At 45.7% G+C, this 17366-nt stretch overlaps 1 protein-coding gene across 4 annotated transcripts in view; it reads right to left on the bottom strand.

Moving 5' to 3' along the window:
* Positions 1–2853: 2853 nt before the first annotated feature.
* The window catches only part of RAC3 (Rac family small GTPase 3), a 52076-nt gene continuing 37563 nt past the window's right edge, over positions 2854–17366 (bottom strand). For 3 of the 4 annotated variants that reach the window (XM_066587962.1, XM_066587960.1, XM_066587961.1), the window contains 5 exons: positions 10893–10964; positions 6818–6935; positions 5321–5383; positions 4218–4377; positions 2854–3519 (listed from right to left, as the gene is read on the bottom strand). In XM_066587962.1, coding sequence (XP_066444059.1) covers positions 3389–3519; positions 4218–4377; positions 5321–5383; positions 6818–6935; positions 10893–10964 — 544 coding nt within the window. In that variant the 3' untranslated portion in view covers positions 2854–3388. Of the gene's footprint in view, positions 3520–4217; positions 4378–5320; positions 5384–6817; positions 6936–10892; positions 10965–16377; positions 16507–17366 lie in introns of those variants that run through there. The other variant, XM_066587963.1, reaches the window with a different exon arrangement.

The raw sequence follows: 17366 nt of genomic DNA, 5'->3' as shown, positions 1-17366 counted from the left end.
AAACCAGAAAATGTACATGGAACAAGTAGACCAAAAAATGGCATGTCTGAATGGGGACAAATGTTTCACAGCTCTGCATACTCTTCTTGCACTCATTGTGCACACATGGCCTTTTCTGATGACTGTCCATACAGCGTTTTGGAGAATGGTTACTCTAACGTGGTCATAAACTTTGGCCCAAGCTATGCTGAACTGGTAATTATTTCTGGCAGCTTATGCCGGTCTAGAAATGTAAAACTGGTTATTTTAAAGTGCTTTCACGTTTAAGTGTAAGGCCTAATGCACACACCCGCATTTGCACTGTGGGAGCCGGAGCTCCGGATCCCGCAGCAAATACGGCCTATAGGACATGCATTGAAAAATGTATTTCCATGCCCACGAGCGGAAATCAACTGCAATATTCCACTCGCAGGGTGGAAATAGCAGCATGTCCTATTTCAGTGCCAGCCTCATCACTGACGCGCTAGCTCTGCACTGCGCATGTGCGGCAGTGTGCCAGCCGGCACATCCATGGCGCTGAGTGAAGACATCGGACAGGTAAGCCGGAGATCACTGCAGGGGCACAGGGTCGCATCCCGCCGCGAGAATCTCGCAGTCAGAATCCAACCCGGCCATCTACATTCGGCCTAATGTCCAAGCGGGGTGCATCATACCGTATACAGTATATCTACTTTAATTGCTACTTTCATTAAAAGGCATATATTTTGGTATATAGCTACATCGTGGACCAGGCTGAAAATATTTTCCAATTTCCATCCAGATGAGATGCTAAATACCAGTATTGGGGGAGCGGGAAGAAGATGCAGCACTTCTAGGTGATGTGTATTTTTTTTTCCTGCAGCTAGGATTTCCTACTGTCAAAGTTACATCTCATCACAACGCGTTTTCGTGCAACAGAGAGGAAGGCTCCATAGAGAAAATGGGCTACAAAACCTTGCAGGTCACGTGTATATCGCAAAACCCACGAGGTTTTTTTTCTCGCAATGTCACATGCTACAAAACATCGCTAATGTGAAAGGACGCATAGGAAAGCATGGGCTTCACATACATGCAATTTGTAGCATTGTCGCAACGCAAGAAAATCGCCCAACTTTGTCATCCGTGTGAAGGAGGTCTTAGGGTATTGTGTAATGCAAAGCAATTTCAAACAACCTGTGCTCCAGAATTACTTAGAGTGGTGCCTGAAAAGACCCCTAATAATGCACCTGAGCAGAGTTACAGTTAGAAATGAACAGCAGCTCAGGTTGAAGCTTCTACCTATGGGCTAGTGTCGTGGTCTGGGCCTACCGTCTCTGCATTTTGTGGCAACACCCATCATGAAGCTCACCTGTAAACAAGCAATGTGGATGTTGCATAGACACCTGGACAAATTTAGCATATGTTGGAAAGTATCACCAATGCACCTGAGTGACAAGTTTCCGTTTTGTAGGCTGCTGCCTTCCCTTTGTGGACTTGTTTGAACAGACCAATGTTCCCCCTTTTACAGCTCTGGCTGAAGAGGATGAGTGTTCCCCAACCTACAGGTGGAGTGGACGAGTGTCCCCATCTAAGAGCTGGGGGAGACAAGTTTGTCCAGCCCCCCAATCCCTCAGCTGTAGAGAACGAGTGCCACTTGTCTCCCAGCTAGAGGGGAGAAGTTTGTTCCCCCCAATCTTCCACCTGAAGAAGTCGAGGGTCCCCTGTTTAGAATTCACTTTACAAGCCGCAAACACAATTTGTATAACTGGTGCTCTCTCCACACTATGACATTCAGTAAGGCTAAAAGAACTTTGCGTGTCAACTTCTCGAATTCATCAGAACATGGGACAAAGCTGACAAGTTATACCACCCCATCTCAATGGCCTTGTAGAGCTTCAGATTCATTAACCATCAGAGCTGCTGAGATGTATTCAAACACACCAGCAGTACTGTTAAATAATAGAGAAAGATGGTGGCCAAGGACTCGGGACTAGATCAGGCTGAGCCATAAATAATGGCTTTCTGGAGGCCACCAAGATATACTGGCAAGGGAGTTTAGTCTCCCTAATTACATTTCATCATTAATGATGTCTTTTGTTAATATAAGGTAAGAAACAACACTGTCAAATAGGTGGGCTGGCGTTGGATTTTTACCACCTCTACAGCTTATTAATTGAACAGTCTGACTAATGAGAGTCCAACTTCTTGAACTAACACCAATGACAAGAACATTGGGGCTCAGTTCTAAGTCTTACCTGAGAGATGGCCATACATGCAGAGCTACCCTCTATCAATGTCAAGGGGAGCTACAGAGAGAGTAGACTGAGTGCGATTGGCTGATTTTGGATCTTCCACAGACTTTAAGAATTGTGACCACATATTCAATCATTTAGAATTATGAAGATCCCTGCGGTTAAACCATTGCTAACCATACCTTTATGGTATACCTACATAATAAAACCTCTTTAAAATTATGGGATTGCTGATAAGGAACATACAAACCTTTGGTCCAACGCAATGGTTGTTGCAGAAGTCAAATGTACCCGACGATGTTTGGGTCATTCCAGTGATCGAATTAAGTGGCAGCTATCGGCTTGCGCTGTGGTGATCACATTGACTCTAGTGGACTCAACATGCTGGGACGACAGACCGTGCAGAAAAGCCACCCAACACAACTCTCGGCATTCTCTTCCACCGATCCCATCTGATTGACAATTAGTCATTAAAACTTAACACACAACTTTTTTTTTTTTAAAACAAAATGTTATTTGAAGAACACCCATGGATATTAAACTGCCGTCTTATAGAAACAGCTTGTACATTCGCAATACTGTTTTGATCCTTCAGTATATTGGCTGCCTTACAGAATTCTCACGGCTTGTTCATAAAGCATCATGACTCGACAAGGTGTTTATATACTCACAAGTTAATACCAAATTGATAACATTAACTACATGATTCACAGATTTCTTGTAACCAGGACACAGAACAAGAAAACCAGACATTATCCCCATGCAATAGAAATATTAGATGGTCAGTGATTATTAAATGCACCATGACACAGGCAGACCACCCTCTTCCTTTCATAGTAAAGTTCAATTGCAGGTGGTGAACCGGTCCGTATAGCATCTCTGCTGAATCCTACTGCTGTGCCATATACACAGTGTCAGGTATCGCATATTCATGCGGAGGGGGTCACTCTAGTCTAGACCCACCACTTCGCATTGGAAGTATAGTAGAAGTCACCCTTCTCTGAGTGGTACGCCGTGTCACCCATCCCCCTCCCACCCCATGCTCCGTACATTCACAAAACACTAAACCACGGAAAACATCTGTAGGTCTCCGTCCACCCCACGTTCCACTCTGGTGGGGTTTCACGTCTTTGGAAAGAGATGGTATGGGTTTGGTCCAGTTTCCAGTCTTTAGTTGCTCAGAAAACGGTACATTTCTTGCCAGGTCTCTTCACGGGGGGAGGACAGAGGACGGCACGGATAGCTTCGTCGAACACAGTCTTCAGACCACGCTGGGTGAGGGCCGAACACTCCAAGTACTTGACAGAACCTTACAGAGAACAGTCACAGTTACCAAGTGGTTCCTAGTTATGAAACCTAAACCTAGAGATTTTAGGACACAGCATTGATTAAAGTAGTATTCCCAAGACTTGATTTTAGTAGGATAGGTGAAAAAAACCTGATAGGTGGGGGTCTCAAGGCTGAGATTCCCATCGATCTCGAGAACGGAGGTTCCGTGCCCCCCTCTTCTCCTCATTGCGGGTTCAGTGCATACCCTGCAGTGAGGAGGAGAATGAACCGAGTGGTGGTCGCACATGCGCTGTGCCACTCCATTCACGTTCAATGGGAGTGTTGGAGATAGATAAATATAACAGTAATATATCAAATAAGTCCAGAATTTCACCAAAATGACCGCTGTCCGTGTAACCTACGGGAAAACTGTCCTAGGACGGATTGAATGCATCTCTAGATGGGGCTGTGAGCGGGATGCAACGCCAGAGTGTGCGTTTCTATGAGGCTTACTATTCAGCCTAAAAGAACAGTGTAGCATTAGGCTACGTTCCACTCCCTTCCCCGCCGGTTTAGAGATGCATTTAACCCACTCTATGACGGGTTTCTCACAAGTTGCATGAATGGCGGCCATTTTGAAAAATTCCAATAAAACTCCTTTAAGATAAACTGATCAATGCTTTTTAATCCAGCTCTATCCTTCTCTCTCTGGAGTACATTCAGTTTCTTTCATCTTACCTATTTCTCGAGCCATGGCTAGACCCTGGGGATATGTGATCGGAGATAGTCTTTTGTCCCTCAGCCGCTCAATGGTGTCTTTGTCATCCCTCAGATCCAGTTTGGTACCCACCAAAATGATCGGAGTGTTAGGACAGTGGTGTCGTACTTCTGGATACCACTGCAAAGAAATAAATGCATTCTTAGAACATGACATCATGTATGTTGTTTGAACAGATCACATAAAGTCATGTAAAAAAGAAATAATCTCTTCCAGCCGCCCGCCTCCTTTCACAGTAAACAGGCAGTTGTTCATAGATGAACATCTGCCTGTTCATATGGGCCAATAGTCGCCAGGTTTTTAGGCGAGTTAAAAGCCATCGACTCCAACAAGTGAGCGATTCACATGCACTTGGCCTAATGGGACACGGGACGACAATTGCCCGTAATCACTCTTTTCGGGCGACTATCGGCTCGTGTAAAAGTACTGAGATGAGCCTCCGCCCGAATCTCTAAATCATCCTATCCAAAAGTCTATAAAATACAATGGATGAATCAATTTAACTATTTTCTTCACTTTATCAAAAGGAAAAACCTCATACAGGTACGTGTAAAATGAATTTGGTAAATATATCTGAAAGGCGGCCAAACTCTTATAGAGTAACTGCACTTAAAAAAGAAACTTTTGACATGTTACAGCAACACGTCCAAAGTTTTGATCAGTGCGGGTCTGGATGCTGAATCCGTCGTTGATAGCTGAAGCAAAGGGGGTGCAGCTCTCACCTGAGCGCCGTGCTCCATTGGCTGTCATCGCTGCTTCTCATTTCCTATCAGCAGCGGAACATTAGAAAGTCCCATTGACATTCGCGTAAAAAACCGCAAGTGTGTGGGAGCCCTAATTCCTGTGTGTTGATATTACAAGCTCCTTCCACATAGGAGACCTCCAGATTGTGACAATCAGGTGAGGGGGGCTGGGATGGTAAATTGTGTTTTTGCCAGAGTGGCTCTTTAAAGGGAACTTGTCACAATTAAAATGTAGTCCATTCTGCAGGCAGCATATTACAGAGCGGGAGGAGCTGAGCAGACTGGCATTTTCGGAAATATATATATATACGGCTTGTTACCTTTGCTCTGACGTTCTCAAAAGAAGCAGGACTGACGAGAGAGAAGCAAATCAGGAAGACATCCTGGAGGAGACAAGAGGGATAATATGAGACACATACTGGTAGGGATCCTTATGGCTTAGTAGACCAGCATTATAGCTGAACTTCCAGGGTCCTTGCTTCTTCTACACTGCGATAACATGACGTGACCCCTGTCCATATGCCCAGTTACATATGGAACAACTAGCATGCATGCAATGCTACATTTCCTCAGCAGCGGAAAATGTAGATGTGGCTTCACATGGCAAATACAGCTGAGGAAACACAGGGGGATGCTTACCAAGCCTAACACTTCCTACGTCGGGCTTAGTACAATTTCCCTGAGCGCACGAAATACATATAAAAATGTGCACCAGGTCTGACATGGCATTTATTTCTGGTACAATTTACGCCAGTTTCTGGCATAAGTTACACATAAATTTTTTGGTCTTAGTGGCCACGCCCCCTCCTGACAAACACCACCCACTTTTAAAAAAGTGGCAGGGCCAGCACAGAAAGGCAAAAAGTTGCACATTTTTGTGCGAATACACATTTGCGTAAAAATTAGCGCCTTTTTTTACGCCAAGAAGTAGGATAAAAAGCATCATAAATGTGACCCACCATGACAGAAACCGGATTCATGGGGATCCGTAGATCTCTGCATTGGTCTCTCTGGAAAAATGGGTTGTCTTTGTGAGACACCATTTGAACAGAAAACTGAGTTAAACCCAATCCAGCATTGCTGGTTATCATAATATACACTTTGGCTGTTCCGTTTGTGAAGGGCATAGAGAAGTTGCCCCTCATGGACGTCAAGGACATGTCTCACCAAGATGTTACTCTTATCCACGAGGGACAAATATGGACGTATATTTAAGCAGCAAAATGTGGGTAACACAGAGGGGGTCAAAAAACAATAAAAATACAGGTGTGGAAACGCTATCGCTAACCAACTTTAGCATGGTGGCCCATGCCTAAAAGCAGGGTTATTGCCCCAATAGTGGTGGCCCCACGTGTCAAACCTAGGAGAACTAGCCTGTCCCTAGATGGAGGGTAGGGAAGAATAAAAAAACAAACAATCTATATACATATAACAGCCCCACAGTGAAAATATCACCAGTGGTACTTAGGTGCAGGAGACCGCCACACAGGATACATCAGGCAAGACAATAACCGGCACCCATGTAGAGGCGGGGCCGGAGCAAACACACTTCCATTATGGCTGATTGGTTGGCTTGGGTAAACACCACTCCGTTGGCCAATCAGTCCATATACCACAGGAGATACTGTAGTAGGGTTGTGAAGAAGGGCACACCGAACCCTACTGAGGGATTTCCAACAGACGACTACTCAGGGGCCTTCAGGAAGAAGGCACTCATCGCTGAAGGTATGGGTGTGCGCTCAGTCAGTACACGGCACTTTGGTAACCCCCGGACAATTCTTGCAGGCAGTAAGTCTTTGATCGGACGCCTCACTTACCGTTTGAGGGTAGGACAAAGGCCGGAGTCTGTCATAATCTTCTTGACCAGCCGTGTCCCAAAGACCAAGATTGACTGGTTTTCCATCCACCATCACATTGGCAGAGTAGTTATCAAACCTGTGCGAGAACAGATGACAGACATTCCATTGTTACTTATAGTCAGAAAAGAGCAACATTTGCAGCTTTGAAAATAGAAGAAATATTATAAAGGCGGCCAGATTATGGGTTACGGCAATAATTATGTACACTATGCAGGAGGTTTCCAAAAAGAGAACATCTCTGAGCAATGTCCAAACCTTCCCACCCAAATATTAACTCACCAGCTCTCAAGGCCTTTTACCTGGGGAGATAATTGATTTCAATGAGAGCCGTGCCTGCACTTACAAGCACCGGCCACTACACGGAGGTTGGTGCTGATGCTTCCACTCCGACCTCTGTGTATTTGCGGTGCTGACAGCATGTGCCCGCTCAGCGGATCGGCCGGGGTCCCAAGCGATATACCCCAGCCAAATCAACTGTTGATGACCTATTCTGGGGATAGGTCATCAATAGTATTTCCACTGAAAACCCCTTTAAGGACCAAGCGATTTTCATTATCACATTGCATAAGCCATAAGTTATTGACAGCCGTATGAGGGTTTGTTTTGAGTGGGACGGGTTGTATTTTTTTATGACACCCCTCTGGGGTACATATAATGTATTGTATGACTTTTATTATGTTTTTTTTTTTTTGAGGAGTATGGGTGTGGGGAGATGGAAAAAACGTTCAGTAATTCCGTCCTCGTTCTTAGGTTTTGTTTTTACAATGTTCACTATTCAGTACAAACAACATGATCATTTTCTTAGGTGGCTGAACACGATTACTGCCATACCAAGTTTGTATAGATTTTTGTTAATCTTTGCGCAATAAAAACACATTTTTAAAGGGAAAAAAAAAATCTGTAGAATCTGCATTGCTGCATTCTAAAATATTTCTATTCCTCTAGTAACGGAAGGTCTTGTTTTTTGCGGGAAGAATTGTACTTTTTGTTGCTACCACTTTGAGGCACACGGGACCTTTGGATTTCTTTCCACTGAATTTTTGGGGAGGGAGACAAGAGAAAAGTAACATTACTTTTTTACTCCATTTCTATGACGTTCACCATGTGATATGATTAAGAAAATATTTTCATTTACGTTTCAAACACTGTAATATCTATTATATTTGCAGCTTTTAAAAAACAATTTGGGGTATTTTATCAATTTTAGGGCGCATTTAGACGACCGTATATCGGCTGGGTTTTCACGCGTCCCTCTCCGCAGGGGGAAGAGGCTGGAAGAGCCGGGAGCAGTTCACTGAACTCCCGCCTCCTCTCCGCCCCTCGGCACTATTTGCAATGGGAGGGGGCGGAACGGGGCGGCGCTAAGTTTCCCGGCGTAGCCCCGCCCCCTCCCATTGCAACTAGTGCCGAGGGGCGGGAGCTCAGTGAACTGCTCCAGGCTCTTCCGGCCTCCTCCCCCTGTAGAGAGGGACGCTGTATATCGGTTGCGCGTGAAAACCCAGCCGATATACGGTCGTTTAAATGCGCCCTAAAACATTTTTTTGTGGGAAAAAAATGCATATCTCTTTTAACTAACCCCTTAACCCCTTCCAATTCACTGTCTGACGTCTGAAGACATTCTGATTGAAGGCTGTGCAGCTCCGATGTCGGAAGACATCCAGCAGGGTATTCTTACTGTATATTACTGGCCGCTCTGTTGTCTGGGGCCTCTCCAGCATGTCACATACCGCAGTACTGGATCTAGCCAGCAGATGGCGCCATTGTATAATGGCAGAAAGAGAAAGCCCACTAGGAAACCCTGAATCTAAAATTGGATTGCAAAGGGTTAATGACATGGCCCTTCCCCCCCCCCCCCCCATTTTCATTTTTTCCTCCCCTTTTAAAAAATGTTAACTCCTTTATTTATCCACTGACGTCACTGTATGAGGGCTTGTTTTTTGCGGTACGAGTTGCATTTTTCAATGGTGCTATTTAATGTACCATATAATGTACTAAAAAACGTACAAAAAATTCTAAGTGGAGTAAAATAAAAAAAGAAAACGACATTCCGCCATCTTTCAGTGCGTCTTGTTTCTACGGCGCACAAACTGCAACAAAAATGACCTGATAACTTTATTCTATGGGTCAGTACGATTATTACAGTATCAAACTTGTATAGGTTTTTTTTCCCTGTACTACTTTTATTTTTTTTCAAAGACATTTAATTTTTTTAAATTATTTTCTGCCGCCATCTTCTGCGCGCAAAAAACTTTTTTATTTTTCCATCGACGTAGTTGTGCGAGGGCTCTTTTTTTGCGACACATCGTGTAGTTTACATTGGTACCATTTCGGAATACATACAACTTTTTATTGCATTTTTTCTGGGAGACAAGGTGACTAAAAAAAGTTCATTTCAAGCGTCTTTTTTTTTACGTTCACCGGGCAGGGTAAACATGCGCTACTGTGATAGATTGGACTTTTACGGACAGGATGATACCAACTATGTATTTTTGTTTTATTAGAGATATGGCAAAACAGACGCGATTTAAAATTTTATTACTTTCTTTTCACAACTAGTAAAACTTTATTGATCATATTTGACCTTTTTTTTTTTTTTACCCCTTTGATCACTTCTGCAGTGTGATGTAATGCTATAGTCATTCTGCAATCTCACAGGCAGTCTATCAAGCTATCCCACGGCCCCCGGCTGCCATGACACCCGCACGTCTCCCTGCGATCTCATCAGAATTGACAGCGGCATTTAAAGGGTTAATATCCACGATCAGCCACACAGCCGATTGCAGCTAATGCCCACGGGTGTCAGCTGTAACAAACAGCTGACGCTCGCGCTGTATGAAGAGAGGTTGCCCCGCAATCGCTCTTCATACATATCCCGATGCTGCATGACATAAATGTACGTCATATAGCGGGAAGGGGTTAAACTGGATCTTTTTTCGTTTAATTTAAACTTCATAGATTTTTTCACGCTATTTTTTAACCCCTGATGGTGACTTCAAGATGTCATCGTTCGATTGCTAGAATAGTACACTGCATTACTTATGTAGTGCATTCTACTAAGCCTATGACAGTGGCCTATTAGACTGCAGGAGGCGGGGCCTAATAGGCTGACATGAAAGCCACTGTCAGGTTTCCGGCTGCCATGGGAACCCATCGGTACTCTGTGATCGCAATGAGGGCTGCCGATGGGTGACAGAAGGATCCCGCCACCCCCACCCCCTCCGTCATCTGCTTACATGCTGAACTTGTTATTGAATGCGATTTTTTCCGCTACTGCCTATTAGAGCAGGAGCCTGGCTGTCAGTAGTCAGCCAAGCCACCGCCTTAAAAAGATGTGCAGGTTTAAAGTCCATCAGTGAGGTGAGTAAAAAGGCGTATTGCAATCTCTAACGGGTTAAGAAATGACCCACCAGGCTGGTAGAAATATTAGAATTTTTGGGATGGGTATTCCTATAACAGCAAAGTGGAATCCAATATTATACAGAAAAACATTCTGACGGTCCAGAAAGTACGCATAGAACCTCAAGACAATCTGGAATGCCGGATGATCAGGAGCAGAAGACTGAGATAACCAGCTGCATGAGCGGTCTAATTATATCAAGGTGATAGATAAGTCTACTTCATGTTGGCATTTTATCCCGAGGCGTCTTCCTGGAGGGTCTCTACCCTTACTGTTATACTTCACTGTGACCTTTCAATAAGCCCAATTATCAGATCCTGTTACCGTTGAATTAAATGAAGTTTACAATATGAAGGCTGCGTCATTTCCATATTACAGGCAGGGTCAGTTTGGGAAGCTCTATGGGGTCAGTGTAGGTAGCTCCTCAGATCTCAGCTTCCCGGACCCCGTGAGTGTAATAAGGGTCACTACTTAGAGTGGCATCCGATTCTTGGGGATTTAAGTAGAATTAAGCTTTAGATTACACCCATTACCCGAGCACAGCCCCACCCATCCCGCCAACGACATGTATGGTGCCTATTCTAGGTTCTGGTCCTCAAGTACATCAAACCCTCTGGTACATGTCAGAATACTTACACAGTTGGGATGTATTCCCCAGGGAAGGCATTAGTTGTATAGCTAATCAGAAGGCAGGTTTTCCCCACGGCTCTGATGAGAGACATAAACACAAGCATTGGAATACACACAAATGATGTATTATACTGAAGGGCTTGTCCAGTTTAAACTGTTGATGGCCTATCCTCAGGATAGGCTATCAATAGTAGTAGATCAGTGGTTGTCCATTATTTAGGACCCTCATCAATCAGCTGTTGGCTGAGCCAGTAAGATCATGCACTGAGCTGATTTGTGCAGGGAGCAGACAGCTCCGTTTCCACTGCAGTGGCCAGACTTGGAATTGCAGGTCAAGTTCTCATTGAAATAAAAGGCCTATAATACCAACAATGGACACAGGAGTGGGAACGGAGCTGTCTTCTTCATATACACGTTAGCTCAGTGCAAGAGCGCACTGGCTTGGTGAACAGCTGATGAATGGGGATCTTAAATGACATACCCCTGCCGATTTACTATTGATGATCTGTCCTGATGATAGGTAAAGTAAACAGATTTTCCCAGGTTCAAAGCGAGACAAAGGTGCTTGGTCAGGGGTGGAGCTTATCACGATGTATGATTTTATCTCCGTCATTGTACAGGGCTGTTTCAAAAAATTCAGAGAGCAAATTCCGCAACATTTCTGCATCCAAAAACTGTCAAAACTCATACCATTGGTGCGAATTTGACTGGAAATCAGTTGCGTACCTGCGGCTAATTTCATACTATGCGGCACTACCCCTCACCTCCTCCAAAGGCTTCCCTCTGTCAACACTCCCCAGCTTCCGGTTACCAGCGGTCTGATCAGGTGGGGCCCCGCTGGTCAGGTGATGCTGCTCAGGTGAGGCCACTAAAGGCCGCTGAGAACTGTAAGCCAGGGAGCGCTGACAGTGGGAAGCCTACGGAGGAGATGAGGGGGAGCGCTGCATAGTATTAAGTCAGCTACGGGTACGAGGCGGATTTCCATTCAATATCTGCACCAATGATACAGACTAAAACCCATATACTTACCCTCCTTCTGGTCTTCACAAAGTCACTCCTCCTCTCAGCGATGCTGTGTCTGGAAGTGTGTGCACCTGTAGCAAAGCCTCCTCCCAGCTCCTCTCCTCTTGCGGAACCAAAGAGGAGAGGTGAGGGGAGGAAGATCCTGGATGCACACACTGTCATCAGTGTGGGCTTCCAGCCGAAGCATTGCAGAGAGATTACCGTCCAGGGAGGTGCGGCACCCTGGCTGGTAATCCTAGTAATGGTGCCCCCGCATCCCGAAAGTGGGACAAAAGCGGGATAGATGTCCCAAAATCGGGACTAATAGCTGTCCCACCTGTGACTCTGGGGGAAGCGAGACACAGGGTCCCAAAGCAGGACTGTCCCACCTACATCGGGATGTCTGGTCACCTTATGATAGGGCATCAATAGTTTACAACCGGACAACCCCTTTAATTATATTTAACATTTATAAATATCCCAAACAGAAGAGCGTAACCTCATCACATCACTACACCTATGGTCAGATATAATCACCGGAGTATATATGCCAGTAGCAATCAATCAGATTGTAACAGTACAGCCTAATATTGTCTCATCCGTCTTGGTCTAAGGGCTCCTTCACACGGACGGATTTGCACTTGTTTTTGCGCACGCATAAAGCAGAGAACAGAAACTACTGATTTCAATGAGTTTGTTTTGATTTCCTATTTTTGCATACACATTTCTTGCATGCGCCAAAAAATAGAACATGCTCTACTTTGTGCACCAAAGAGCCCTACAGAAGTCTATGGGGGTGCACGATTTTTGCATGCAAAAAGTACAGTAAACAGAGAGGTGCGCACAAAAACGCAACGTCAGGGTGCGTTCACACGAGCGTGTTTTTGTGCGTACTTAGGGTGCGTTCACACGAGCGCGTTTTTGTGCATACTTAGGGTGCGTTCACACGAGCGCGTTTTTGTGCATACTTAGGGTGCGTTCACACGAGCGCGTTTTTGTGCGTACTTAGGTGCATACGTCCGCACCTAGGTACAAGCAAAAACACGCGTGAACACAGCTGCGTGCTTATTGTCAATGGAGCTGCAGCTGCTGCCGGCGGCTCCATTGAAAACAATGCTCTGCCAGCACGCCTGCATTCTTTTTCAGGGAAGAGCTTTACATATAAGCCCTTCCCTTAAAAAGAAAGATTTTAGTGCAAAAAAAAAAACGTACCTGTCCGCCGCTGCCATGACCCCCGTGGGCATGAAGAACACATCTGCCGCATGTGGCAGATGTTTCCTTCACCCCCGCTAGTTAAAAGAATTCCCTGCTGCTACATCTGCCACATCTGTGGCAGATGCAGCAAAGGGAATTCTTCAATTCTCAACCGCAGCGGTCACACGTGACACCTGCGGTACAGAATCCTGCTGCCGGCATCCTGTCAATGGCTTTTCAGGGAAGGGCTTCATAAGCCCTTCCCTGAAAAGCCATTTAAAAAAGGGTATTAAAAAAAATACTCACCTCCCTTCAGCTGCCGGGGCTCAGCCGCGACTTCTGGCGCTGTCCCCGGCTCTGTAGTTCGGAGCTATCAGCAGCCAGGGATTTAAAATTACCGCCTGCTGGTAGCTCTGATTGTGGTTGGCTGAAGTGAATTCTTTTAACTAGTGGGGATGAAGAAAACATCTGCCGCATGCGGCAGATGTGTTCTTCATCCCAGCGGGGGACACAGCAGCGGCTGACAGGTAAGTAATTTTTTTTTTTTTTTAACACTAAAATTTTTGTTTTTCAGGGAAGAGCTTATATACAAAGCTCTTCCCTGAAAAACAATTCAGTGGTGCCAGCAGACCGTTGTCTTCAATAGAGCCGCCGGCACAGCAACGGCTCCATTGAAGATTAGAATGGCTGCATTTTTTTTTTACACTAAAATCTTTCTTTCTCAGGGAAGGGCTTATATGTAAAGCCCTTCCCTGAAAAAGAATGCAGGGGTGCTGGCAGACCATTGTTTTCCATGGAGCCGCCAGCAGCAGTCGCGGTTCCATTGAAAACAATGCGTGCATTCCCTATGGTGCACACGTGTCCTATCTTTGCAGGCACGCACCTGTAAAGCACGGACATGTGCACACAGCATAGGGAATGCAGTGTTGTAAATACAAGCGTGTTTTTGTGCATGCATATGCACGCACAAAAACACGCTCGTGTGAACCCACCCTCAGATGCGCAAATATGCAGCACATATTTTACCTGTAAAATGGTAATAAGAGGCATAGTCTCAAAATTTGGAACCATAATGCTTTGCGACAGGTGCTAACGGCAATCCCCCCCATACAATGTGAGCAGAGCATCATGTCGGGATAAAACCCTTAGGTCACATTCATACGTGGCAGAAACTTCCTGCAGCACATATATGCATGTTACCACAGATGCCACCCGCTGCAGTGTAATGGGTGGAATAAGCAGAAAACCCAGAAATCTGCGGGATTCTCAGCATCGAGTATCCCTAACATCTACCTCATGTGTGAATGTGGCCGTATGATTCACTACTCTCTGGGGAGAGACATAACAACTACTCAGACTAAGTATGTGCATGAATGGAACGTGAATGTGTAACACTGTCGTATGGAAGGACAAACACTATCCTACCATAAAGAATTGGACACCTGAGCAAGAATAAAGTATTTACTTACATATGTTAATATCTGGTGGGGCTCCTTGGGCCCTAATGACATCGGATACTCTCCGTAGGATACTTTCTACAAAAGTCTGATACACTTCAGCTGCTATTTCCCTCCATTCATCCTGCAAACATCTGGCGAGTTCTCTCAAAGATGGACGCTGTCCATATTTCCTGACCCGACATTCCAGTTTGTCTCAAAGATGTTCATTAAAGTTCAGATACGTCCAATTGTGGAACATCCATATCCTCAAACCCATGAAAAACATGTTGGATGTGCGACACGGCGCGTGTTGGAAGTATGGCTGACCATTCCCAGAGTATTACCACATTGTTGGCAGCACATTACTGTCTAGAACTGTGATTCCCAACCAGGGAAAGAAGATGATTCCCAACGTGGGAGTCACTCAGCTGACCTTAAACAGGTTTTCCAGGCAGTGCCCGTTGGGATACTCTGGGGTCGGAGTGGAAGCGCTGTTCCAACCTCTGTTTAGCGGCTGGCATCATAGTAGCAGGCGCAGCTCTCAATACAAATCAATTACAAGTGCTTTTGTCACTCCATAGAATGTTCTTCCATACCTCAGCCATTCAATGACGACGCTCCTTGTACCATTGTAGACGAGCCGATAGATCTTTTTTGAGAGAACTCGGCAGACATTTGCAGGACGAATTGAGGGAAATACCAGCTAAAGTGTATCAGATGTTAATAGAAAGTATGTGATAGAGAGTATCTGATGTCATTAGGGCCAAAAGAGCCCCACTAAGTAATAACATATGGAAATAAATACTACTTCTGATTCTTACTCGGGTATCCAATTACTTTTGATAGGACAGTGTAGGTCAGAGGTCTGTGGCTTCCTATACTTGGGTTCCCTGACAACCGCGGACTGTGGAGTCACAAGTTTCAGATCCAGAGTATGGTCAATAATTATCCCCTATATAGTCTAACAGGCTACACTTAGAACAGGACTGATAGAACTTGTCACCAAGGTATTGTATTCTTACCTGGTCACAAATCACTTAAAGGGGCACTCTGGGACTTCTACTATTGATGACCTATCTTTAGGGTAGGTCAGAAATAGCTGATCGGTGGTGGTCCGCTGCTTGAGATCCCTGCCGATCAGCTGATCGCTGGGCCTGGAAACAGCCAGCACTATCAGCATTATAGCGGCCTGGTGTGTCTCTACAGGCGGAGTTCCTATTGAATTCCGTGGGAGCCGTGCCTGCAGAATCAAACCGGGTAACTGCTATACGGACAGCGCTACCTGCTACCAGAGCCTGCCAGCGGGCGATCAGCTGATCATAAGGATGGGTCAGCAATAGTAAAAGTCCCAGACAACCCCTTTAAATTCCACACATTGTAATGGGATAACATTGATCTGAATGATCTGTTGTGTAGGGCAGATGAGAGCGGCTTTATATAGGATACACACACACATATTGTATATATATATTACATATACTATATAGGGGGATTAATTTGTATAGAGGACGCCCCTTTGGCTTCTATGTAAAATCACCTAGAATTGTGATGTACCCTGGCATCATGGTCACACATACAGCTGGTGGAGAGCTCCCCACTGCACTCCATGTTGCATATGTATTCATCCCCTGTGTGTGCAGATGTGTAGTGCATGCAGATGGTGTAGCATGCTGCCAGCAGGTACATGTCTGCAGACATGCAGGGTGTGCTGTACATGTGCAGCCATACACCTGCAGCACATAGCATGGACATTACTGGGTGCAGCCACGATGCTACAGGATCCTTACACCCGGGCTCCGCCTCTGCATCACCGGACACCCGACGGCTCCCCGCACAGCTGCTCTGCAAGCACTCACCCGTCTCCCACCACCACGCATTTGATGGCCTGCATCTCACGGGCGACTGCGAACCGGCTGAAGGTAAAACACCGGAGATACCAGGAGCTGGGAAGCCTGGAGGAGCCGGAGGGATGAGAACTGACACATCCGAACGTAGACGGAAATAGCCGAGTGACAGCCCGAATGGTGCCGGAAACAGACGAGACGTGGCCTATTGGAATCAGTGGAGAGACGAGAATAACCGAGTGTCGCCCGAATGGTTCCGGAAATAGACGAGGCGTGGACCATAGGAATCAATGGGGAGACGAGAATAGCCGAGCGCGGGTTCCGTGAGCAGACACAGTACCAGCGCTGAGGGGACTGGAGCCGGCGCTTCCGGTGCAGCCCGAGGACAATACTGGCCAATGTGAAGAGTAGAATACATGGTTTATTATCTACTCACTTATTAAAGTGTCCCCATTCCTCAGTGGCAGATTATGGTATATGGCCACATGTAAGGGCATTGGGCTGCCTGTGATACCATTGGTGCAGTGCAGCCCCTGCAAGTACCGTATGCGAATACAAACACCTGGCATAGCGGCGCAACTTTCCAGTGAAAAGTCACGAAACGGGATAAAATGTGAAATAAAGCCAGCGATAGATACGTGCTTCGGGCTGAACCCCTCCTAACATAGGGCTACTTCACACGAGTGTATTGCTGCAGCGTATTACCCGCGCGGGTTTTGTGTGCGTAAGTCGCTGTACCAATCTGCCATAGGCTCCAATGTTGCCGCTCACATATATTGCGCAAAATACGTGCTCAATAAAGATGGCAGCATGTTCTATCCTGGCACATATTACATACACTTCAGCATAGTGCATGGCGATTAGCGGCACGCAGCAAGAACACAATGCCATGGCATGCTGGGTGAATGTCTGATGCAGGCAGGACACAGAGAACTGCGCTTGGGTGAAGCCGCCCATACAAACAGGGGAGGTAATAATAATTATTTGTATAGCGCCAACTT

Source organism: Eleutherodactylus coqui, chromosome 13 (genome assembly GCF_035609145.1).
Source record: "Eleutherodactylus coqui strain aEleCoq1 chromosome 13, aEleCoq1.hap1, whole genome shotgun sequence".
NCBI classification, from domain to species: domain Eukaryota; kingdom Metazoa; phylum Chordata; class Amphibia; order Anura; family Eleutherodactylidae; genus Eleutherodactylus; species Eleutherodactylus coqui.
The sequence above is the reverse complement of the archived record's forward strand: the minus strand, read 5'-3'. Positions and strand labels throughout refer to the sequence as shown.